Raw genomic sequence first — 26,464 nt, 5'->3', positions numbered from 1 at the left:
CGGTTGAACTGACCCAAGCAGGATGATTAAGGTCTGTGTGGAGATAAACTTTAACCAAAAGTATGCTTTATGGAGACCGAGAAGCAATAAGAGCTTTTGGGAATGGCACAGCAATTAATTCGGAGTCGCCATCTTGCCAAAGGATTTACAGCCGGGAGGAAGAACGGATTTGTTTTCAGACTGCATTCCTAGTGAATTTCCTCAGAGGTTTTGAGAAAGGAGGCAGATTGGTGAAGATTAATGACGCTAAGACTGTTTTGATGTATGGAAGTGATGTTATATGGAAAACGTCTGGATATGGCTACTGGATAAAAAAAAAAAAAATATCCACGCAGGATTACAAACTGTTCTAACCAGCTTGCGGAGACTATCAGAGGTCACAAAGAGAAAGGAAAAATATATGAAAATAACAACAAGAGATGTGGAAAAATAATAAGAAAGGACTGGATAGTACTGTGAACATCATAAGGTTAGATTTGTGGATATTAAAACAGCAGTAAGAAGCAAGAAGTTGATTGGATCCCTTCGGAACTTGAAATATGGGTACCCCCAACAAAAATTTAAAATTCAGCTGTGTAATTTGGAATTTATGTAATTTGGTTTGATTTGATGTAATTGGTCGGTTAATAAAAATTATTCTTAAAAGTATCTAAGTTCCTGAAGCAGCAGTCTTTCCTTCAAACCTCAAACAATGCAAAGCAATGGCTGGATCCCAATTGTCCACGTCAAAATTTGATGGATGTGAAATCCTCTGTGTAACAGGTTGTATATACAAGGTATCAGATATTTTCCATATTTTAATGAGGTGCCAGATTCACAGATGACAACAGAAGTGTCTCTCATCCCTTAGACCAGGGGTAGGCAACCTAAGGCCCGGGGGCCAGATACGGTCCAATTGCCTTCTCAATCCAGTCCGCAGACAGTCCAGGAATCAGCGTGTTTTGACATGAGTAGAATGTGTCCTTTTGTTTAAAATGCATCTCTGGGTTATTTGTGGGGCCTGCCTGGTGTTTTTATATGACTAGAATGTGTGCTTTTATTTAAAATGTATCTCTGGGTTATTTGTGGGGCATAGGAATTCGTTCATCCCCCCCCCCAAAAAAAAATACAGTCCAGCCCACCACATGGTCTGAGGGATGGTGGATTGGCCCACGGCTGGAAAAGGTTGCTGACCCCTGTCTTAGACCAAGAGTGGGAAGAAGGTAGGTCAGGACCTACTAGTAGATCTCTGGGCAATTTGCGGTAGAGATCAGCAAGGGTTTTGTACTCCCAGGCATTTAACAACAGCAATAAAAAGTCAGGCTCCCTCCCATAAAATAAAGAAAATTGCTAAAATAAAGAAAATTGGGACTGGAGGTTGGTACGGTAGCACTGAACTTTGGTACTGAAAGCAAGATTACTCTGTTCCTTATTTTAAATATATGATCTACCTTCCCTGCCTCTTTTGCACCTGACTTTGATCTCATGCAAACTTAGTAAGAGTTTCATCTGAGGCATATTGCTCAGTAAAGGAAGAACCCACAGCCCAGGATGGACAACTGGCAGGGCCCAAGATGGGAGCAGGCTTCAGAGCAACAGGGCCATATCCACACCCCACTTTCAAGGTGGGTACAGAAGACAGATCCAGTATGAAGACCTTCTGAGGGTTGTCTGGGAGATTCTGGACTCTGAAGCACAGAAGAAAAAACATGCATGTAATGTGGGCCAAGATGCTCATGTTCTCCCCATTGATACTTGGCACTCAGTTGCCTATGTCCACATCTGCCTGGGCTGCCTAACCCTCCGGAATAAGCCTAGGAATGTAAAGCAGCATATTGAAGTCCTTCCACCTGGCAGCCTCAACCTCCATGTTGCGGCCTATCATTTATGCCAGGCCCCTATGCAGCCTCTTTGGTGAAGGGCAGAGCTACTGATCCTCCACCACCACACAGTCTCAGCTAACAGCACTGCTGGCAGACAGTGCCATATATATATGGACTCAGTGACTCTGCCCTTTAGTCCCATGCTGCTCAGCCACAACAGAGCTGAGTGGCGAGCAAGGCCAGTTAACCAGTCAAGTTTCAGGGGGATACTTGCCTGGGAGCAGAGTCCAAATGCAAGGTTCAGTCCAGTCCGAAGGTCAGGAGTATCTCAGAGCAGTCAGACGGTCCAGGGGGTCAAGAAAGCCAAGAGTCCAAGCTCATGAAAAGCAAGCAGCAGCAAGGTCTGGCCAGGAACAACAAAGGCTGGAAACCCTGCTTAAGAAAGCTGGAGCCAGCTGGTTCTCATCAGGAACAAGAAGGCTGATCAGCAGCAGGTGGAGTCACTTTACCTTCTGCTCCTTCAGGCTGCTGCTCAGCAGGTGAAGCTGACTTCTGGCCCATAACAGCCTGCTCAGCAGAGCCCATCTTCCTTCAGCAAGCACACTGCCTGAAAGAAGTGCATGGACCATGTTGGTTAGGCCTGATGGGCACAAGGACCCCCCTTTTTGCCGCTGCTGTTGGGGATGTGCAGGCTTGTACTGTGATATTCCATGTCCTCCTCCTCAGGAAGCTAAACATAGTCCAGCCTTTCTCAACCTGTGGGTCCCTAGATATTGTTGAACTACAACTCCCATCACCCCTAGCTAACAAGACCAGAGCTCAGGGATGATGGGAGTTGCAGTCCAACAACATCTGGGGATCCACAGGTTGAGAACCTGATAATGGGACTGATTCTCCCCTATTGAAACAGATTGGAAATTAAAACTATCAAGCACCTAAACTAACTGGAGTCCATTTTATTCCCAGCAGCTTCTAAAAATGGAAGAGAGATACAACTCAGCATTTTGCAGATTTTAATTGTTGTGGTTATAGCACTTCTAGGGAACAGGAGTAAGCTTTTTCAGTTTTTCTAGAACAAGAAAGGGAATTCCTCTCTGTACGTTTTTTTAAAAACTACAAATCACTGCCCAGGGAGGCAGGGGGTGCTCTCAGACCCCAGGAGTTAATTTTACCTTGGGGTTAACCCTGTTCCAAGTTGACACAAGAGCTAGCATTCTCATGATACAGGACTGATTTTTTTTTTATTCACATTTTTAAGGGGCAGGGAATAGGCTACTGGGGGTACATTAACCCCCTTCCATCATTTACTATGGGCCCATTAGTTCACCTATGGCTCTTATCCACTTTCTTATCCAGGGTTTCCTATTAGGAGTCTGGTGCTGAATTTAAGTTAACTTTTGCCCTGATCAAGTGTTCAAAGAACACATGAGAATATCAGGGGTGGACTTTGGTAATATGGTGCCCTGAGCAACAACAAAATTTAGTGTCCTCCGCCACCCTTCACCTTCTGCTCTGTGCATGCTCTCAAGGGCACTATGTCATAGTTTTGTGCCTCCTTGGCTTGGTGCCCTGCACGGGGGAACTGCCCACATAGCCCTAAATCTGGCACTGAGGTTATAAAATGTGTAGGGAGGACAGGGCCACTATTCCCATCCCCTCTACCCCTAACACACGCCCCCCATGTTGACTGGGAAGGCCTGAAAGGCAATTCTAAGCTCATTCATGCTTACACTTTGCAATCAGGAACCCTTTATTATCATGGTTACTAATCACAGAAAAATTATTTTTTAATTCCCTTTTACATATGCCTCAAAGCAATTTACATACACACCATAAAAGCACCTAAAATAATTTTTAAAACAATACACAAAACCAACTGATGAGAGCTCTAAAAGCAATGCAAAATGAACACTTAAGGTAGACCTTTTCATCCAGATGGAAAAGCTGGTCACAAATGCTTCAATTGTACAGAAAGAGGGCACCTGTCATATCTCAGCAGGGATGCTGTTTCATGGAGCAGAGGCAAGTGCACTGAAAGCTCTGCTCTGAGTTACTTGAAGTGGTCTTCTGATATTTTAGGGACTTTTAAGCAGAAACTTCAACTGAGCACACTTGGGATCCCACCCTCAGATCTTCCCACTCAATGCAGTGAGTAGGGCACACCCTTTACACATATTATGCCTCCTTGTGTTCTTTGAACATCTGAACAGCACTACTGTGGGATCCAAGGAATGTAGTAAGCTACTTTTATCCAGAGCCAGACCACTGGTTCATCTAGATCAGTATTGTTCACATGGGCTGACAGCAGCTCTCCAGGGTTCCAGATAGGAGTCTCTTCCAGCTCTCTCTGGAGATGCTGGAGACTGAACCTGAAACCTTCTGCATGCAAAGCAGATGCTCTCACTGAGCTACAGCCCTTCCCTTACAGTGCTGGACTGCTTTTGGAATGCAGTACCAATAAAGATATATTTTTATGTTAAACTGAGGTCATAATGAGAATCAAATCATCAACGTTATTCCCAGCAAGGACTTTAGAGGGGTCCATTGGATTCCAATAAAAGATTATACTGTCAAAGAAATGAAAAATCAAAAGTGAGTGAGGTTTAATGTAAGAGGCCACCAGCACCCCAGATTCCTTCTGTTCTCACTGAAAATCTGTGCCACTTTTAGATTCCATTTAAAAGTGAACCTATTTTAAAGTAAAGGCTGTAAAACTTCATTGATCAAACAAAATAATCTAACAGTGTATGGCACCCTCTTCTGTTCAACACTGATATGACAATTATGAATAATACCCAGCTTTCTGCTGGGAAACTCCACTGCCTTTCGTGAAGAATCCCTTTTCTTCATTTCCTTTAGATTCTTCCTTGCCTCAAATCAAGAACAGAAGCAGACACAAAATAATGTTGTCAATGAGAACTGATTGTGTTTGTGACACAGTTGTGTAACCTTTGTCACAGCAGAAAATCCAAACCAGAATGGCAACGTAATTAGATACTTAAAGGCAAGGGAAGCGGGGGGGGGGGGGGAGCAAAACAATCGTCCTTCCGCTTGCCCTAGCAAGGTCACTGGGAGCAGAGTGCAGCTTTTAGCACAAATCACAGTAAGATTCCTGAGCAGGCCATTCTCACTTTAGGGGAAAGGTAACATGCTGCAGTTGGGAACACCAATACAGAAGTAGGAAACTCTGGCTGGCTCATCCAGTATGTGTCTGTGCAAAGCAAAAAGTCAATTTGTGCTTCCACAAAACCCCTGCAATATTGAGACCTTTCTTCTTCCCCAAACACACGCACACACTCCATACAGTGTTTAGATTGGGAGAGATCAGGCAAGTGAGCTGCCTCAAAGTGCAGCATTTGCTTATTGCGAATAATCTGCTTCTCATAGGCATCTAGTTGGCCACTGTGAGAACAGGATGCTGGACAAGATGGGCCATTGGCCTGATCCAGTAGACTGTTTTCATGTTCTTAGGCTGGCATCGTTACTTCTGACTGCAGCTGACTGCTCCCACTGGCAGCTCCCAGAAGTATTATCCTCTAGTTTAAATGGTTTATCTATCAGGGGATCTTTTCCCAACACTTGCCACTTTACCTTTATGAATATGAAACCTAGGTTGTAGTCAGTATAAATGAGGGAAGCATTAAGCCAAATCAGACTCTCCTGAAATGACTTACCCAATTAGTACAAAAGCAAAAAAGAAATGTTGCAAACTAGAAGCACACACTGAGGAAAAACACCAGATTATATATTAGTTATCAGATTTAAGTTTCACAATAAAATCTATGTCTTTCTTTAAAAATCATGGCAGGCATCAGAAAATCTGATCTGGAAAATATGCTGTAAGTTTTAACTCACACATTTTACACACTTTCAGACAATTTACACTATTAGAAATTTTCCTCTTTTCCTCCCCCCCCCCCCGCCAAATATGAAATACAACACTTAATAAGAAACAGATCAACTTCATTTCCAAGAATATATTTTTATTTCCATACTGTTTAACCATGGATTTATTATGGAAGCTAGAACTTCCATGTGCAACACAATTATGTAATTTCTCAAGATAAAAATATGCAAGCCATTTGTAGCCACATCAGAGGTAGGAAAAGTTATTTCTATAAATAAGTGAAGATTACTTCCAAGGAAACATGTTGATGACTAAGGCCTAACTTGTTTAGTTAACCTGACAGCAACACAGCAAGAACAGCCACCAAAAATTTCTAATTATCTTATACCTTAACAATTGTGGATGAAGAAAAGATTGTGATCAAAGACATTTGGTGCCTTGAAAGTGACAAATCCTTGGCAGGATTCACACTACCCTTTGTGGGTTTTGCACTTCTCTTCTGTCATGTCAGCTTGGTCTCCTCAGATTTCAATCATGTATCCACTATGACAGAACACTTTTCAACACAAAACAAGCAATATTCATCAAGAGAGACAGCAGCATGCCTTCAACATCAGCCTTCCCCAGGGGTGACTAACCTGCAGCCCTCTAGATATTGTTGGAATCCAACTCCCATCAGCCCCAGCCAGCTGGTCAGGGATAGAATTGTAGTCCAGCAACATCTGGAGGGCACCAGGTATGGGAACATGGCTCCACATTATATATTAGAATTCTTTTTCTGCTCTGTGGTAAGACAACAGGGTTTCATATGATCAATGCATTCTGTGTGGTACTCTCATAAAAAAATCTCATAATTAAAGACTGTTAACAATCAATCTTGTGGCCCTGGGAAGAATCATATTTTTCTTTAACAATGGGTTTACAGAATACTTCAGCACCTGGTTTCAAACTCTATAATCAAGGACTACAATTTAGTTGATTTTAAAAACGATGGCCCATAATGGAACTGACATTATGTTAAGTTCAATTGAAGCCTTCAGAGTTTTTTGGCACAAGCAGTAAATAAGGCACAGAGGTGAATATAGCTAAGCGTGTAGTTCTGTCATATGGTATCAGGTCAAATAAGATATAGTGGTAACATCGCTATGGGTTTAAACACAGAACTGTCCCAAATTGCGTAAGAAGAAAGGTCTGGGTAGGGTCCAATTTTAACAGCAAAGGGCCACATGGCTGAGAATCATAGGACACTTTGCCTAGCCAAGGCCTACCACCCTGCAGTCTGTACCCTAGTAGCTTTACCTCTCAGTTAGGCCCCAATACTACAAGCAAACTCTGCTAAGCTACAAGCACTCAGAGAGAGATGCTGCAGGGAGGTAAGCTGTGGATGGAAAGATGGTTTAATGCCCACACTCATGTGCTCTGCTCTACTGCTAAAATCAATGACACCCCCTTTCTACATAACTGGGGCAGTTTCACTGAACTACTAGACACATCAAGTTTGATACTTCACTTGCCAATATATATTGCCTTGGAATTGTAGTCACACATATGCATAAACTGACCCTAGCTGAATTAGGGCTGCAAGCATATCCCTTATCAATATGGTCAGCTCACAGCATAAATCACCCAGCGAATGATGCTACACATGAATCTGTGGATCAAGTCCAGAATATAGCTGAATATTTCAGAATGTTTCTTCAACAACAAATTTTCTCCACTGCACTTTTCTCTTTTCTCCATTTCAGAGATGTACCTCCAATTGTATTTTTCTCTAAATAAGCTTGTTGAAAAACAGCTTCTTTAAAAATCAAAGTCCCAAAAGCAGAATCAATTATGCATAGTATGCAGATTTGCATACTCTAAATAATTTTGTGCACAGAATTTAAGATTTCCTTTGCAAGGAGTCCATACTTTTTGCACTCAGCTGCCGTAAGCAATCCCTTAGAATTCCAAAGGAATGTGCAGTTTTGAGTTTCTACAAGATTATCTCAGTTTTTGGATGGTTTCTTGTTACAAAAGTGACCAGTGAAAAAGCAGGCAATGTTTCATTCAAGCATCTTCCTTGCCTACAGAGAAGAAAAAATAAAAATAAAAATAAATTAAAATGGTATGTAGTCAGTCTTAATGTCTTGGTACTTTCTCTTGCAAGGCCCTGCTGTACAGAGGATATTCCATAGCTCAGTGGTAGAGTACATGCTTTATATGGACAGTCTTAAGTTTCACTTATTGCATCTCAAATTAAAAGGGACCACTCTCTGAAAGACTAGAAGAGATATTTGCCTGAGACCCTACATTGCTGCTGGCCATCAGAATAGACACTACCGGACTAGATGAAAAACCAACATAACTTTTGGATAGCATTTTAAAGCAACCAAGGTTCAGCTTTTGAAGTCCCATTTATTTCAGTGAGAGATATATAGCTGTGCTCTTCTTTGACGCCCTTGATACCCTAGTTCTCTCTGGTTCTGTCCTTTGATGTCTCTTTTACAACCTAAAAGGTATTTCAGCATTTCCATAGGAGCTCTTCTGCTGCCTTCCTTCAAATTGTTGGGGTCCTTAAAGATCTGCTCTTAGCCCTCTGCTTCCTTGGTCTCTCTCAAATATATATAAAAATAAGTGACCACTTCAAATCCTATGGCTTTCAGGATCACTTAAGGAGTATTGTGGAATAAAGAAATCAGATGCTGAAAAACAAGATTTCCCAAGCAATGTAACTTGAATACTTACTATGGTGTAGCTTTAAAATATTCTTGAGGAGTCACAGTTTTGATTCCACCAAAGTAGTCCAGGACCCAGATGTTGGTGATGTTTAGTTTAGCAAAAAACCAGTTATGACCAGATGGCCACGTAGCCATTTCAGGATGTCTACTGAAGAGAGCCTTCTTTGCAAAGTCTGCTTCTGTACCATTTGGAACCTAACAAACAAGTTACCAAATATGTAATTTCACAGACATATGAGTTAACCACAGTATCTTGTACTTTCTTTCAAACTATCTCAAGATGCAAGAAAAAGGGAGAGAAGAGTGCACATGTAAACATTATTCAAGGAATACTCAGGGTTGGAGTCAGAGGAAGTTAGTCACATTTCAGTTCCTCTGAAATCAATGAGATAAAAGTATGACTAACTTCCTCTGGATCCAAACCAAGATGTTTTCATGACTACTTGACCCATATACTCTGACATGCTATTTGTGTGAAGTTAGTCAGGTATTATAAAGCTCACACAATACTTCCTAATTTTTCAACACACCCAAAATACATGGAACAAGAAAACACATGGGGTTTCTTCAAGAAAGTTACAGCTCTTTGATTTTGCCTAACAATGCAATCCTGTGCATTATACTCAACCTAAGTCCCACTGAGTTCAACAGGATTAATGACATGTAAGTACACATAGGGAAGTATCCAACAAAGTATTTCTGTTAGTTCAAAGACTTCAGGCTGCGAAATGGAACTTTCATTCTGTCTCATCTCCATGTGCACCCCCTTGTCCACCCCAAATCTTTTCTGAAGGGTTGTGGAAACCACCCAGAACAGTTTTAGATGAATGTGTGCTGACCACTTCATGTGATTTGGAGCCCTACACAACTGGTGTTCCTGACTGCATGGAGAAACATATAAGCATTTGGTTCCCGCTTCACACCTGGGAATGTGCAACAATTTTGGGATAGAACATGCTAAAACAGGGATTTTTGACACACGTCCAGCACACACAGCTCTGCTCCCCTTTCATAAACTATTTGAATGCATGGAAGGTAACTTCAAAATAAGTATATTTCAGAGGCATATATCATCAGTGTTATGAAACTTGCTTTCTAGCTTTCAGCCAGTGAGCATTATATTCTTCTGGTATGCCCAAATATCACAGTGTACCTTTTCAACTATTCCAGAGAAGATCACATGGGCACACAGTGGATTCTGAGGATCATAACCTTCCTTCTTGCAGTAAGGTGTCTGGGCCAAGGACATTGTTAGGGAGGCATTGGCATTTACCTGCAATACAAGTGGCAAAAAACAAACAAACATAAACGTTCTAGATTTGCTGAATAGGTTAGCACATTTAAAACAAACTGATCTGCATACTTGCTCAGCATTTCCATGCTAGAATAAGAGATACTGTGTGTCTGGATGAGTTTCATTTTCTTTGCAATTCAAGGGTCATGGTCATAGTGAAATTGTAAAAGTCACACAATGTTGAAATCTGCTTCTCCTTTTTACAGGCACAAAGCTGTAAAGCTGTCAGTGACCTCTTGGGAAATTCATTTTTCAGCCAAAAAAAGTGAAGTTTCAGCAGCACATGATTTTAAGCCTAAAAACCACACATTTGGCATTTATTTGCACAATATAAACCAATGGTAGTGACAGGAGAAAAACAGTCAAGAAACAGCTGAATCATGGTTACACTGGGAGTGTTATCTGTAAGCAGATGTCTCCATATGACTGAAGGCAGTCCAAACAGCTGTACTGTATGTTACAAGAGATAAGAGATGGCAGCACTTGTTGAGATATTGCTTCCACTTTCTGAAAAGAAATAAGCTATTGAGTAAGCTTAACAGAATTGTCCATTAAACCATATCAAGATTTTGGGAAGCAATGCTAAGTCGGAGAGTTTTGTGACATTGCAGTTGACTATTTTCACAGCATACAAGTGAAATCCACTCTGAAATATCAGAATCAACATGCAATATTCATGAATTATAGGTAGGCCAATACTTTTATTCATACCAAGCAAAATCAAGTTCTCCAAACTCTTCATCACACTGGATGTTAGGCAAAATGGGAAATTGGGGTGTGTGGGAGCAAAGAGACAAAACTGGCATGTTATAGCCAACCACCACCACAACAACAGATAGTTCAACAGAGAAGTCTAACAAGATAAATAATAATCAAAGCTTAGAAGACCTGAAGACATTCACTTGGGGTTTCTAAAGGAGGTAGCAAAAACTCATTGAACCATATAAGCTAGATCAGGGGTTGGCAAGGTTTATCTTGGCTGGGCTGGATCGGTCCCACGGAGATCCCTTTGTGGGCTGGATTGTGCATGTGTGTGAGAGCACGTGCCTGCGATTTTCAGCATCTGCGCATGCGCAGACACTATTTTCAGCACCGCGGAAGCGAGTCCCCACACCACACTGGTTTAGTGCAGTGCGAAAGCAGGCAGCTTGGTTCAGGGGCAGCTCGTGGACCAGTCAAACGACCTCCGCCTCATTTGAGCTGCTCAAATTAAATAAGACCCCCTGAAGATGGGTTTGTTCATCAGTAGGTTTATTTACAAATCAATCCCTGCAAATCATGTCACAATTCTCTGTGTGCAAAATATGTTTTTCAAATGTACCTGAAGTGGACAAAGTAAATTTAATAGATTCCAAGAAATATATTGCTAGTCTTATTTCTACCACAAGCCAACTAAAATGTTTGAAAAATGTAAAGATTCTCAGATTACAAAACCATTGCAATAGCTGTGCGGTGTTTGCTCCTCAGTCTTTTCACACTGCAGGTATACTCAATCTCCTCCCCAAAGAGTATGAAGATTTCCATCAATTGATTCTTATTTATTTATTGTTTATGTATTTTCCTCAATTTATATTTACAGATCGTCTTCTCATCCTTATACAACAGACTTCCCTACTCAGCTTTCCATGGCAGTTTGTATTCATCTTATTTGGTTACATATCCATTAGTTGGTTTCCATCAATTGAATGCAAGTTTCGCAACATACAGATTAAGGCTGTGCTAAACTTCCTGCATTCTTTAGAAGGAAAGGCAAAGAGGTTAATAATCCTTCTGTTCATAACAGTGCTTACCAAGCTTCAATTAGATCAGTATTTTTCTATGTCATCAATTGCATACATGTATTAGGAAACTATACTAATAACCTTACTGCAAAATTGAAACAACTGTGAAGAGTAAGCATATGGAGACATAGTTATTCACCACATCTAAGTAAAGCAAAGCATGATTAAGTGTAACATTTTATTAACTAAAGCTGGGGTGAGCAATATTGGGACTGGGGGTCCAATGCAGCCCTCCAGCTCTTTCTATCTGGCCCACAGGATTCTCCCCAAGCCACACGCCTCAATGCTTCACACCTTCATTGAGTTGACTGCAGGGTTTACCTAATTGTGAGGTTACCAACACATGAATCACAGTGGCTAAGCTATCCCTGACCACCAGTCTAAGCTGATAATGGGTGCTTCTTGCCACAAAAGTCACCTGAGCCTACAGTGACAAAGATGGATTTAAAAGTACCCCCAAACCATGCACCTGTTCCTTCCTGTCCAGAACTGAACTCCCCAACTTCGACCTGGGATCCACCACTGTCTCTGTGTCTTACCAGGATGCAGTCGCAGTTTGTTGATCCCCCCATTTGTTGGAACCTGGTGCCTTCCAGATGTTGTTGAACTACAATTCCTATCAGCCCCAGTCAACTTCTGAGTGTTTTTCCCTAGCTGGAATGTGTCCTTGAACTCTGATAATACTTCTTTCTTTTCTGGATGGAGGTTAAGAGAGGGATGTGCAAGCATATGTGTAGAAACTAAACTACTGTACAAACGTAACATTTACATTCATTGCTTCCACCCAGTTGCCTCTTGCCCTACCACTGACATGTATGCCCCAGAATGATACCCAGAACTGAATGTGGCCCTCAGGATGTAGAAGGTTCTCTGCTCCTGACCTACAGTTTAGATCTTAAGCTATAGCTCAGGACTGGCCACAAGCTGGGATGTTGAAACCAAGGTGAGCTTGCTAAACCATGGTTGCCCCACCCATATGTCAAATTTGACCCACAAAGCAAATCCTGACAAGGTTCTTTAGAAAAATATAGAACATGCTAACTATAAATGAAAAAAAAAATTTGTATGTTGACATTTTCATAGAATTACCCGGACAGGGCAGGAGTTTTGGAATGGGTAAGCACCATTTTTTATTTTTTGCCAAAATTGTCTCTAAGAGCTGTTGTTATTACACAGGGCAAACATACTGGCACCTATATGATAAGCAATAACTGTATGTTTTGCCTTGAAAGACAAACAGCAGTTGCGGAAGAGGGTGCGAATGCGGTTTTATTAGGAAGATGGCTCAGGGAAAAGACTAAAAACCTCCCCTAACTCCAGGATTTTCATTTATCCCACCCTCTCAAACTTATTAATGTAGGAGACCCTTTTCATGTTACACTTTATTTGGCCCTGAAGACTCACATTCAGATCCCTGCGCAGAGTCATACGGCTTGCTGGGAGACACCAAGACAATCAAAAACCTTGGCCTAACTTACCTCACAAAGCTATTGCTGAAATGAGGAACAAAGAATGCTCCTCAGAATGAATGGGATAAAACGGAAAAATAATTTATGTCACTATATATTGAAATAATTTAAATTTTATGGATTTTTTTAAAGAAAAAACCAAATGCCCTCTTAAGGCACTTTATATATACATAACACAATTGTACATGCATATTGTAATGAATAATGATGACGTACACACAAGACTAAACTTGATTTAGAACTCACCAGGCCTCAGCTTCGGAACTTTGTTTCAGTAACGAAGCTCAGCCGTGCGACAGTGCCTCTGAACACGTGCAGAGTACATTTCAGGACACTGAATAACTACAGCCAGCCTCAGACAGTTGCTGCTGCTGAGTCGCGAGGTCCTCCCTCATCTCAGAATAACTGAAATGCCCGTCCCCTCACCTGCAAATCTTGCACGGAGACCTCCAGCGGCGTCAGGTACATGTAAGGCACCCCGCTGCCTTGCTTCGACCCCAGCGGCCCGTCACTGACGGAGAAGACGTTGGAGAAAGGCTGGCCTCGCATCGGCGGGTCTTGCGCGGAGAGCGTGGCCAGCGCGCCCCAATCGCACGAGTGCGCCACGAAGCGCGCGACCCGAGCCACGTCCTCGTGCGGAGGGATTTGAACCACCCCGGAGACCCCCACCAACGGAAGAAGCAGTAGCAGAAACGGCCACATTGCTCGCTCTCTCGCGCGCGCGCGCGCGTATCTCACACCTCCTGCCTCGGACACCTGAGCGAACCTTTGCCTAGCTAGTCTGCGGCATCTACGAAGCCGTGCGAGCCCGCCCCCCGCGCACACCGCAGCCAATAGAGGCCCTTCGCTTTGCCCGTTTCTGTAGAGCGGAAGTAAACAGCGTGAGAGAAGCCGTCAGGTGGGCAGGCCTTGTCATTTTTATCCAATAGCTGCACTCCATTCTCTCGTTTTTGCCAATGAGAGCTGCGCTAAGGGCGGAAGAGATGAGCAGACGGCTTACATATTTGGGGTGGGGATTATGCAGCTCTCTACCAATGAGGCACAGCGCCTCGAAATTTGCCAATGAGATTTGCCGGAGGACGGTGTCACGGGACAAAAACACTCACCTTATACGGGTGAAGGGAGGGGAGGAGAGAGACGCGAGTCTTTAGTTGGGTTTGCAAGGCCGAAGGCTTAGAACAGTGAAATAAGTAAATAAGTACATATAGTTGGCGACTGTGAAGCGTAGTGGGGAGTCCTCTAGCCTTAGTCAAATGTCGACTTGAAGCAATGAAAAAGCAATCCTGTGCACGCTCACCTCATTTACTGGAGGTTTTGAAGCAGAGGTTGGATGGCCATCTATCTTGGATGCTTTAGTTGATATTCCTGTATTGCAGGGGGTTGGACTAGATGACCCTCAGCATCCCTTTCAATTCTATGAAGTCCCATTGAACACAGTGGGGTTTGGCCTGTACAGTGATACCTCGGGTTACAGATGCTTCAGGTTACAGACTCCGCTAACCCAGAAATAGTACCTTGGGTTAAGAACTTTGCTTCAGGATGAGAACAGAAATGGCGCGGCGGCGGCAGCAGGAGGCCCCATTAGCTAAAATGGTGCTTCAGGTTCAGAATGGACCTCCAGAACGAATTAAGTTCTTAACCTGAGGTACCACTGTATTTCAACACTAAATTCATCTGGCAGCCAGTTTTAACACCTATTAGACCCAGGAATTTAGGGGAACCTGGCAACCACAACATGGTATTCCTGGAAATGCCACCATATAGAGATTCCTGCAATCAAGGACACATAGCCAACGAACTCACCATGACTAGGGCATACCCCCAACACACACATATGCAAAACACACAAAATGATGCCCTAATCCCCAACTCCCATCAACCCCAGTGGCACAGCTAGCATATTGACCCCATAATTGGCAGCTCCCAGGTCCCCCTAGGTTTCAATTCCTTTATATTCCTCAGATACATTTTTGAAGCACCAATACAGTGGTACCTCAGGTTAAGAACTTAATTCGTTCTGGAGGTCTGTTCTTAACCTGAAACTGTTCTTAACCTGAAGCACCACTTTAGCTAATGGGGCCTCCTGCTGCCGCTGCGCATCCTGAAGCAAAGTTCTTAACCCAAGGTAATATTTCTAGGTTAGCAGAGTCTGTAACCTGAAGCGTATGTAACCTGAAGCGTATGTAACCCGAGGTACCACTGTACATATACAAAAAGAGGACGGAGGAAGAAACATACAATACAGCATCAACAGAGCTCCCTGGTTAGGATACCTGTAGGGAGTGCACACAGCCCTTCTTGGACAAGAGTTCAGAACTCACACAGAGGTAGAAATACTTATTTGACAAGCAGCCAAATGGATGGACCAGAACATACAGCAACAGCAGCTGCATTCATGCACTGTCAGCAACACTCTCCCTTGGCTCACTGTATAAGACGTGTGGTTGGGAACCAGGAGGTGGGCATTTGAGACCCATGGGGGAAAGGGTGAATTTCACCCCCTAGCTGCTGTTTGGATTCCAAGAGGGAAATGCCACAGGCAAAAGAGCAATTTCACAACCACTCAACATAATGGCCAGGGAGAATATTGTTGTTGTTATTTTATATCCCGCCCTTCCCTACAAAGGAGCCCAGGGTGGCAAACACAATTGAAATAAAATATTTAAAACAAAAATAAAAACAGTTAAAAACATAAAAACAGTGGTCTCAGGGTTTCCATGAACAGTGTGTCATCAAATGCCTGGGTAAAGAGGAATGTTTTTAGATTTCTCTTTAAAATGAATAAGGAAGAAGACATTAGGAAGGGCATTCTACAGAAAAGACCTTGCCACAGGTCAACACCAACTAGGCAGCCCCCAGTGGCTGCACCACCAACAAAGCCTCACCTGCTGGTCATGAGTCTGAGGTGTTGCAGAAGACAATTTTGTTAGTTTCTGTTTGCCACTGTGCAGTGCTTTGGAGTCACAAGACTCTGTTTTGCATTCCACACATTCCAGACTGTTGGAAGTCTCACGGAAGACAGGAGACGGATGTGACGTTACTGGTTTCCTGCTCCTTTGTTTTTCAGTTGTTCTCTGCTCTCACAGGGAGAGAATGTATTTCTTTTCTGTCTACGTAACTTAGTAATAAAACTCATAGTGATGTAGCCATAAATCTCATCACTTCTGCTGCTTTGATTCTCTGCGTAATGGGAACGTGCCTGGAGGCCTCATCAAAGGCTCAGGTCGTTAATTATCATCGGAGGGGATTCCGAAGGACTCGACCAGAGGAGGATGAGCTTTATTAGCTCGGTCGTAACGGAGATTCCGACAAATTTTAGGTGCTTCGGTCCCAAGCCAGCCAGGGCTTTATATGCTAGTACCAACACCTTGAAGTGATTCCAGTAGCTCACTGGCAGTCAGTGCAACACTTTCTGAACCAGTGAGTTGTATTCCTATCCATCTGTCCAACTTGCCATCCTAGCAGTCACGTTTTGCACTAGCTACAGCCCCACATACAGTGCATTACAGTAGTCCAGGTGGGAGGTCACCAGAGCATGAACAACTAAAGCAAAGCTATGCCAATCCAGGAACAGCTGTAGCTGATGAAACAGCTTAAGCTGGTCCTGGGCACAAGCACTCCTAGCCACAGAAGCCACTTGGGACCCAAGTAATAAGTTGAAATCCAACAGTACTCCCAGACTACAAGCCTCTTCCTTCAAAGGATAGGACAACTCCTCCCAAATCAGGTACTGCACATTCCCAGACATGGGAGCCACTCCCACAGCACTTCCTTCTTAACAGGAATAGCCTCAGTTTAATGGAGCATCTGGTGTTTTAGATGCTGCAGGTCACAGCTTCAAATCTAAGTTACAACTCCACATTACAAAGAGGAGAGCCTCCACACACATTCAGCATGCACCTGAGCCCATCAGGAGGAATACTGCATGGACTAATAATCAGGCATCCCTCCTCCACACACCCCTCATCCCCTCTCCTCTGCTGACTGCATCATATACCCAGCAGCAACTCCCAAATCACTTGTGCACCCCGAGAGGCCTATCATCTCACAGTCCAAGGTTCTACTCTTTGGGCTCATCCACACTGCCATTTGTCCTGTGATATCTAGCCTTAGGTTTGGGAAGTGTGGATGAGCTCTGTGTCTCCTGCCAACGGCTTCTCTCAAGTCCTGCCAGCATAGCAGGGCTTCTGCCAGATCCTAGAGCCTCTCATCTGATGGATTTTGTGTGTTGGGCAGCCTTTAATAAATCATATTTTTCAATTACAATAATTTAATTGACTTAAAAGGTGCTACCATTTTATTAGTCAGCAGATTTGTAAAAATAAAATAAAATACTTACTATATTGGCAACCTGGTTTTCAGATAACTAATGTTTCCTAAAGTGGCTCATATCAGTAAGAGAGAGCAAGAGTCCCTGCCATCAGACTTACAAATCAATAGATCAGAACTTGTTTGTTTTTATTTACAACTTCTGCAAATGGCAAGCACCATTTTAAACAATGTAATTCTTATACGTATTCAAAATATTTCTTTAAAACATTAAAACTGCTTACTGATTAATCAGGAGCACCATTTGAAGTGTTTTAATCAAGTAATCTACCCAATTAAATTAGATCAGACTCCTAGCTTTAATACCTAGTGAAAATATAACTATTACATTTGCTAAATATTTTGTGATTATGATTGTGTCTTTCTGGAGCTATAATCCTTACATAGTTGAGAATTTTGGGTCCGTCCATCAGTCCTGGGCTTCTGTTAAACAAAATACTCTCTCTCTCTCTCTCTCTCTCTCTCTCTCTCTCCCTCTCTCTCTCTGTGTGTGTCAAAAGATTACAGCCACAAGAGGGTGCTGTTCTCACAATTTGGTTTGCAAGAAAGGATTCTTCTGTCAAAACAGAAGGCAAAGTGGATTCAAAAGTTGCTGGAGTGATGGAAATAGCTGCACCTGGCAAGTTTCACAAAGTTTTCACACCTGAGAAACACATTCTGGATGTGCTGGAGTAGTATAGCAGACAGAGCTTGCGCAGTGCTCTGTGGATTCAAGGGAGGGCTGAGGCAAGAGCAGACTGAAATGCTAATAGACCCAGGACAGGAAAGGTCCCAGTTACACTGCTTTGCATGAGAGAGATGAGTAATGAATAGGCACCCAGAATCCCGTTCCTATGTTCCCTGCACTTTTCTCCATGCAGTTAATGTGGGATCCACAAAGAAACTGAAGGAAGTGTTCATGTTTCAGAGACATATCACAGAATCATAGAATTGGAAGGGACCATGAGGGTCATCTAGTCCAACCCCCTGCAATGCAGGAATCTTTTCCCCAGTGTTGGGCTCAAACTCATGGCCCTGAGATTAAGAGTCTCATGCTCTACCAACTGAGTTAGGAAATAGGGGCTGGATATATTTATAGTATTACAGTTTATTTATCATCTTGCTGCTATGTTTGTGTATTATAATTTTTCTGGTTTTGTGTTGCATTGAATTGCTTTCATTCTGCTTTTCCATTTTTATCAGTCATTGTAGCTATTCTAAGCACCTTTTTAAAGCAGAAGGGCAAAATAATATTTTTAAAAAATAAAGTAATAATCAATCCCCCTTTCTTATCATATGGAAGTATGTTTCTACTGTTTCACAAGAGAGATGCTGTTTCAAAGCCTTTGCACAATGTGCTGCAGCATTGCCTAATGCAGTTTCTGCTTGCTCTTTTCAGCTATTAGAACAAATATCCTCTGAGCTGGGCCAACCCAGCATCCTGAAATCGTTCTTGCTCTGGACAAAGCCATCTGTATCCGGATAACCTCCTCCTTCTCTCCAGATAACAGTCCCTTAATGGGAAGGACCAGCCCACTCTCTGGACAGCCTGTTTCCTTTGTGAGTTGAGCCAGTCCAGCCCTGTGTGCAGATAACTGGATTCCATCATAGGCAGGCTCTGCCTTCTTTCAGGATAACATTGTTATTGCCCTGGCCTTAATTCTGCATTACACAATGCCACTGTATCTGTCTGATAGCCATCAAAGCAAGTTATTTGCCCACCACCCCCATCTTTTTCTGGGGCTTGGTCAGCCTCCTCTGCTGATAACACAACCTGCCTCTCCCTCAGTTCTAGTATAATGTGTCTAGTTTTTCTGTGGAATAAGTTTGAGCTTTTTTTTTTTTCTTTTCTTTTAAGAGAGAAAGAGAGAGCACTGCCTCATATGCTGGGCCAACTTCCTGTCTGGATAGCATTAATCAGTTCATGAATATGAGCCTCTCTTTGCCTATATAATCCCTATGCAGTCTTTGATAGTGGTCAGTCTGTGAGCGGGGCCAACTCTGTCTATACGGATGACAGTTAGTTAGATTAAATCCTTTTTCTTTTCTTTTGTTGCAGTATGTGATAGATGAATCTGACTGGTAACATAGCAGTGTCTGAAAGTTAGGTTCTTTAAGTGCTGTATTTTCCTATACCACGTGAGAGCTCATATGCTGATACACTCAATATCCGTAACGACAGGCATTTCCTGTTCTGTCACAATTAGATAGTTGCATAAACATTATTCTAAATACTGTGGTACTGAAATTCTTTGCAAACATTGCAGCTGCCTTTTTGTCTGAAACTCCAGTCACACAGAATATAAACTCATTTTCACTGTTTTTCAAAGGATTTTTAAGCATAAATATTAGTCTGGCAAAATGAGCCATAGTGGTAATCCTGAAATCTAAAGTCATCTTTAGTCTAAAAACTGCCACAGTTGGCGTACAGATTACATTAGAAATGCAAACAGGGGACCCCTCTCTGTTACACCTGAGTGCATAGGTGCCAGCTCCTTGGGGCCTTGGGTGCCCAAGCACCTACAAAATTCCCCATGTAGGGGCCGGACACCCACAAATTTGGGTGCCAGGGCCATGCACACAGCATGGCACCCCAGTCCCGGGCACCCAAGGAGGCCAAGTTGGCACTCCTGGCTGAGTGATCCTGGGAGTTTAGAAGGCACCCTGAGTCCAGGGTTTCTCTGCAAGATGGTGTTTTCAACATAGCATGTCCCTGGTTTTTGCAGGGTCAGTTGGAAACTAAATTGGGTAAAAACATTTAGTCTAATGGTACATCCCAATTGTCACTATTTGTGGGTGGGATTCACCTAGATACCAGTAAATCCAAGTTGTACAATTAAAGTAGATTTGGTGTTCTTGTACAAACATGCCTGCTTTTTTTAGGGGGAGGGGGTTTGGACTTTTTGCAGTTAGGAAAGTGACAGGAGGAAAATGCACTGAAAAGTGTAGGATAGCAGTTGCTTGACACAGCTGTCATATGACCTTCCCCCAAGCTTTATGCAAACAAATGAGAATAAATTATCAACAAACAAATTATCTAGAAGTGACCGGAATATACTCTAAATATTTTAATTTGGTCTGAGTACTACATTTCGGTTCAAAGTAACCTCCTGTCCTTTGAAAAGTGGCGGGTGTCTGTAGTGCTATATATGCTTAAGTGCAGCTGCAGAATGTCATTTAAAAATAGCAATAGTACAAACATTTCCAACTAATATAATTTCTTGCAACTACGTCCCCAGAGATTTGCAGTGCTAATTTGGCTAGTAAATGGGAAAGATATTTAAAGATAGGCTGCTGGCCAGTCTTTGAGTTAAAAAACAAAATTCCCATATTAAAAACTTGCTCATATTGATTTCCTGTGGGTGTTATCAGAGAAGGGTTAAAGACTTGTACTCTCTGGAACAAAAACAGGATGTTAGCTTGTGAGTTCATTAAGCTACAAAATACAAATCCCCTTCTGTTGCGGCACTCTCCCTTCTTTAGTAACAGAAGATTTAGGTAGGAACAGTGAGTGGTCAAATGCCAGCTTCTTGCCCTGTTCAACATCTAGATGGAAACCTGATCACTGCTGCTTAGTAATGTTGCTGCTGGCAAGTGCTGTGCAAACCAGCAGCCAAATAATACACCAACGCACACACAGCCTTCACTAATTCAGAGCAAATTCCAGTTCCAATGACAATTCAAGTCCCAAACAAATAACTTTAGAAATAGACCAGACATTTTATCAAGTCCTTGCATTCTCGCTCTTATATCCAAATTAAATAACAGTTGGGAACGGTTTTGCTTGCTTTTGTTGCAGTAAATACTATAATAGCGTTAGGAAGAATTATTTTGGTCTGTCATATAAAAGAATTATTTTGGTCTGTCGTATAAAAGCATAATGGAAGGGCAGATTCCGTCTACCCATTTAAGGAATAGTTTATGCTGCCCTTCCTATTGGGTGTTACTCTAAGCGTCAGTGCCCAGCTTAGGGTAAAAGCTGCTGACTGACATGTTAAAACAGGCTCGCATTGTTGTGACTTTCATATTTTCTTCTGGAGGGGTTGTTGTGAGGAGAAAAGGTTTCCTTATCCTCTTTTTCTCACTGTTGTATGGGAGCAGAGGAAGTCATAATTTGACGTTGAGTTTTGGGGTTGACCTCAGCACAGACAACTTCTCCGTTCTCTCAATGGAAAACTGCAAAGTTTAGACTGTAATGGAGAGATTAAAATGTGTTTTTAGTATTCTAGTGACATTAGTCTCTATAATAGTGACCTCAGGTGATGAGTGCAGCAGAACTAAGCCAAAATGGGGATCACTGAGAAACAGGAGGGCGCATAATCAGTGCTTTCCCCCCAAAGAAAAATAGGTGCCAGAACTGACCGTGAAGTTGTTACAGTAAGTTGTGAACAGATGCCAGTTTGACAACAGCTATTTTTCACTGCCTGCAGAGGTACTAAAACTACAGCAAGCTGTCTCCCTAGCTGGTTTGGGGGTCACCCCTGCTTCTGGTGCAGGTCAAATAAATGCACCCACACCTCCCTCATTCGCTTTGATTCAGGAAGATGGCTAGGGCAGCTGCAAAGGGCCCTACGCAAATGCACATACGTGCAATGGTAGAGGCCTGGCTAGAAAGCTTAAAGCCTGCCACCACTACATGGGAGATGGATTAAAGAAAAGGAAATATGAATTGGCCCCACCCCGTAGCCTGACCAATCACAGCTAGAAGTGGCTAGGAGCTAGGTGGAGTCATAGATCTAAAAAAAGTGTAGGCTTGCAAACACCGGCCCGCTTCTGTTTTGACTTGAAATGATTGCTTGAGGCTTCTCAGAAGTACATAAAGGCAAGAAGGGGGTGAGGAGAGTGGCAGCCTACAACGGCACCCATATCAGAGGTGCCGAAAATGCGCTCTGGCGGAAAAAAAGCACTCAGTATAATTATGTTATGGGAAACGTCGGGGTTAATAGGAGTACCCCCCCAAAAAAAACTTTAAAAATCTTAAGTGAGCAAAACAAAAAACCACCAAAATTGCAATAAGGAATGAGCATGCACAGTAGCCACAAAATGTAGAATATCTGAAAATGGAAGTGGGGGAAAGTGCAGTGCCCTGTTTGTAGAGTATGTTTGCAACCCCTGTTAGCTGCAACATTTTGTTTGATGTCCAGACTTGTTCTTAAGTAGATCTGATCCTACACTGGTGTCCAGATTTGGATGGCTCACATGAGATCTCTCTAAAAATACTCAGCTTGGATTCTCTGTAGTTTCTTAGAAACACTGCAAGGCATTTTGTTCTGAATGCAAAGCGTGTGCTGGGTTGGGATCTAAACTGGTAGGCAATGCCATCTGTAGGTTTCTTTGTCATGGCTCAGCCAGAAAACTCAGTTTTAACCTGCAATTAAAGCTGCAGTTGGAGGAAGAGGAGTAGAGGGCAGAGGGTGAAAAAAAGAGCTGTGAGTGGAGGGGCCCCCTTTTCCCACCCTCTGGATCCCCTGGAAAACTCAACAAACCTGCTGCATCTGGAACTAGGTGTAGATAGTACAGTTGAATAAGACACAGCTGCCTGAGGAAGCAGCCTGAGGAAGTACCATCCACCTTGGGCATGCCCATAAAAAGTAAGTCTAGAGTAAGAGACTAAGGTGATGTCCGCTGTTTCCAGGAACTCTTCTCATTCCGAGCATTTCGTGGGTGAGCTGGGATTTTGTTCAGACCATGGGCGATATATAACCTGAAGATACAGAGGAACGGTGCACCAGAAGGAAAATGAATTGATATTTATTTATATATATTAGTTATTTTGTATTAATCTAATATTTTTATATGTAACTGCGTATTTTTGTGATATTTTGTTGTCTCTTCAGCTATTTATACACTGCTTACAGATCTTGGTTGGCATCCATCTGTCTCGGGATACAATGGAGGACTGCAGCTTTGAGGCTGAACTCAAACTTTCAGAAGCTTACAGCACCTGCTGTGGCTGTAGTGACCAACACGGGAGAGACATGTTTTGTTGCAGCAGAGGCAGATGAAGGCATCTGGTTGTGTGCACCGCTTACAGATCTTTTTTACTGTATTAAACAGTATAGAAATTAGATAATCAAAATCAAATTAGTTGATCAAATCAATTAAAGACTGCAGTCCTAGTGTTTCGACCTCCCAAAACTAGTAATGGTTGGTCACAAGATCAGACAATGAGGTTATGTATCTCAGTATGGCAGAGCTGAGCTACTAAAGGTTTCATTCCACTGCTGCTCTGCTTCAGCTTCTTTGTCGTGTGCTTCTTACGTCAAGAAGAGGAAGCTGCCTGCTGAGATCTAGCAAAAGGAACTGCTAGAAAAAGATAACATACCCTTCACCCACAGCCTGTATTCAGCCCTGTTGCAGTTGCCATGCAACTTGCCTTGTTTTGAAAGGGTAAAAAAGTTGTTCTTATCCCCTTGCAAGGATTAGAGTCTGTGGAATGAGGACATACCATCTGAGGAAAGCACCTAAGGCCTAAGCAATACATACAGTAGCTTGTGTCTTTCCCCCCAATGCTTTTGCAATTAAAAAAAACTAGCATTCAGAGGCTACACTTGGAAGTGAAAAAGTAGCTGAGGAAGGGGATGATTAACCCTTGCCCCTTTGGCCATTATTTATTTATGCAATTTATTACCCACTCTTCATATAAGCACCAGGCAAAAACATTCCTCTTCACCTAGGCCTTTGGCTAGTTAAACAATTTATGGCCTTTTAAACTGGGGGGAGTATTGTTTTGTTTGTTGCTATGGTGTGTATTTTTGTGTTTTTATAGTGTAAACCCAGGTGAAGGATGGTATGGAAATTTAATAAATAATAATGTCTCAGGACATGTTACAACCATTTAAAACACAATATTAAAATAAGTTCTAAACAAACTGCAGACACAACAATATGGTGAATCAATCTGTCTAAGGTCAGGTTCAAATGCCAGGGTAAAGAAGTCTTTGTTGGCTTGTGATGTGCTTGGTGATAGTTTGTGTGAACCTATCTCTTCCCTTTATCTACATGCTCCTCCTCCCACTATCACCTGCTCTAAAATGTCATTATTTTGCTAGGAGTTCCTGGAACTGAAACTGTAGTCTCAGAGTGTTTTGAGTTAAAAAACCGAAAATATTGGAGAAAACTTAGATGCAACAGTGCTAATGAAGGCTTCCTCCTGAGGTAAATAGCAATGGAGTGTGTGCATGAGTTATGGGATCACAGTAAGGTAAAGGGTTAAACTCTCCCTCTCCTTCCCCCTGCAGTCCCGCTGCTGCTGACCTCCCCTACTTCTGCTATTTGCACTTTTTCAGGCATGCACATTGATTGCATTCCTGCAATTAACAGCATGCCAAATTTGACCCTGGGAAACAAAGGATTGTATCTGTTGCTTCAGGTGAAAATTATCATCAAAATTCCTTATTATGAATATACTTTCCCTGCTTGGGGCTTGACCTACTTTCTCATATTCCCCACCTTGTGGGACTATCTCCTCTTCCACCATGCCCACCAGTGTAGACAGTGTGGGATTGAATGAATCAGTAGTTGGACTGGGTGCAAGGCAACTCCTCACTAAGACACAAAGGGCTACTTCACTCCAAACTATTTCATGCAATTTGGCACACATGTGTGGTGAAAGGCTAGTCTGAATTAGGCCATTTTTGTGATTACTGCTATACTGTTTCATAGCTGTCAACCTTTCCCTTTTTTAAGGGAAATCCTATTCAGAATAAGGGAATTTCCCTTAAAAAATGGGAAACGTTGACAGCTATGTACTGTTTCCAAAGGGTGTGATCACAGAGGTGGCTGCTGGCTTCATGTGCATACATCGTTAATCTGCTCCAGGTAGCTGTATATTTGATCATGTTCTTTACAATACATTTAAAGCACTCTTATACCACTTAAGATTCATGACTTCCCAAAACAAATGCTGAGAGCTGCAGTTTCTTAAGGCTGCTGAGAATTGTGACTGTGAGAGGTCTGTCAGCAACAACACTCACATAGTAGTTCCCAGGATTCCATTGGGGAAGCCATGACATATAAGGGTGCTTTAAATGTATGGTGCAAAGTTGCACAAAGAATTTGATAGTGTGAATCAATCCTTTGCATTCTGTGTGAGAAACTGCCGCAAAACAGTTCCTATAATAGGGTGGTGTTACATCATCCTGAAAATTGAGGCGGGAAGAAATAGCAAGACTGGCTCCAAAAAGCTAGTGGCTTTGATGGCCATCCAGAATTCATGGCGGTAGAAAGAAACTCTGTTCCAGTTATCGTTGCAGTCATGCCAAATGTGTGAGGAATAAAATTATATTATTTTAGGCCCCTAGCATTTGCAACAAGAAAAACCATGCTGCAATTTAACAAAATAATCAGAGTACAATTATAGCTGTAATGCCTTCTAGTTAACCCTAATCTACTTGTCTTTAGGAAGCTTTCCTTGACACAGCTAAATAGGGTCTCAACAATGCAGTGGAAAGGGAAGTAATGCCTTTCAGAAAATACTTCTAAAACTATTTTCTCTCTCTTCTAGCACAGAACTAGAATGTGGGAGAATTCAAGAGGTGGCATTATTGCTACAAAAGTTGCTTTCTAACTTCTTCTTGAGTTCTCCTCACTGTCACCTCAGTGAGTGACACTTGGCAGAGGTGCTGTCAGAAAGAACAAAAGTTTGGCACATGTGCATGTGTGTTGTTCTCTGTGTATATGTTTTAACTCTACCATGACCTAAATAAAAGATCTGCACCTTACCTAATCTCTTGCAGGGTGAGGGTGAGGGAGAAGTGTAGCATACGTGGAATATTTTCACTCCCGAACTGTGAGGCCTTCTTTTCCCTGGTGCCTAAACCCTTGGTACAATGCAACGGATAACAAGGAAAAAAGTGCATGGGATAAGTCTTGTTTCTCACCTATCTATTTACGACACGGTATATGCATTTGACCTTGTTACACCCATTCCCACGAAAACAAAAGCCTCCACTTTTGCTGGCCCACATAGGGGCAGAATAAAATGATGAGATGCCAGGACAAAAACCCTTCACCCTTCACCGGAAAAAGAAGCTGCAAGAAGAGGAAGGAGAAAATTGAGAAATAAGAGCGAGGATGAAGGAAATAAGCAGGGTGCATAGGCTGCTTTGCTGTCTTTTTCTCTCTTGCGTTCTCTGAGAAAGCCAGTATCTGTTTAGATTCATGTCTAAATTTAAACCCTGATCGCTTTGCCTCCCCCCCTTCCCCCTCCCTTCCTCTCCCCCACCCAACCTCCCCGCCTTC

At 42.5% G+C, this 26,464-nt stretch overlaps 1 protein-coding gene and 2 long non-coding RNA genes across 8 annotated transcripts in view; 1 reads left to right on the top strand and 2 right to left on the bottom strand.

Moving 5' to 3' along the window:
• Nucleotides 1-5,768: 5,768 nt before the first annotated feature.
• CREG1 (cellular repressor of E1A stimulated genes 1) lies at nt 5,769-13,720 on the bottom strand (the record flags this gene model as incomplete). 2 transcript variants are annotated; one of them, XM_081001564.1, is made up of 4 exons in its annotated part: nt 13,340-13,719; nt 9,523-9,642; nt 8,377-8,564; nt 5,769-7,715 (listed from the first exon to the last, which is right to left on the bottom strand). In XM_081001564.1, coding segments are annotated over exons 1-4 (585 nt in total). In that variant the 5' UTR covers nt 13,616-13,719. The 2 variants fall into 2 exon arrangements, with proteins under 2 accessions (XP_080857690.1, XP_080857689.1); XM_081001563.1 differs by lacking the exon at nt 5,769-7,715 and having other exon boundaries at nt 8,376-8,564; nt 13,340-13,720.
• LOC308474969 lies at nt 13,707-18,758 on the top strand. Its single transcript, XR_013985068.1, has 3 exons — nt 13,707-13,811; nt 17,743-17,968; nt 18,621-18,758. It is a non-coding gene; the product is annotated as an uncharacterized lncRNA (long non-coding RNA).
• Nucleotides 18,759-20,288: 1,530 nt separating this feature from the next.
• The window catches only part of LOC308474958, a 41,640-nt gene continuing 35,464 nt past the window's right edge, over nt 20,289-26,464 (bottom strand). For 2 of the 5 annotated variants that reach the window (XR_013985056.1, XR_013985057.1), the window contains exons 4-6: nt 25,946-26,043; nt 22,708-22,925; nt 21,274-21,411 (exon numbers count right to left, since the gene is read on the bottom strand). This is a non-coding gene — a long non-coding RNA (uncharacterized lncRNA). Of the gene's footprint in view, nt 21,412-22,707; nt 22,926-25,945; nt 26,044-26,464 lie in introns of all 5 variants that reach the window. The other 3 variants (XR_013985054.1, XR_013985053.1, XR_013985055.1) reach the window with 3 other exon arrangements.

Source organism: Podarcis pityusensis (assembly GCF_964106645.2).
Source record: "Podarcis pityusensis genome assembly, chromosome: 4".
NCBI lineage: Eukaryota > Metazoa > Chordata > Lepidosauria > Squamata > Lacertidae > Podarcis > Podarcis pityusensis.
This window is presented reverse-complemented; position numbering and strand designations above follow the sequence as displayed.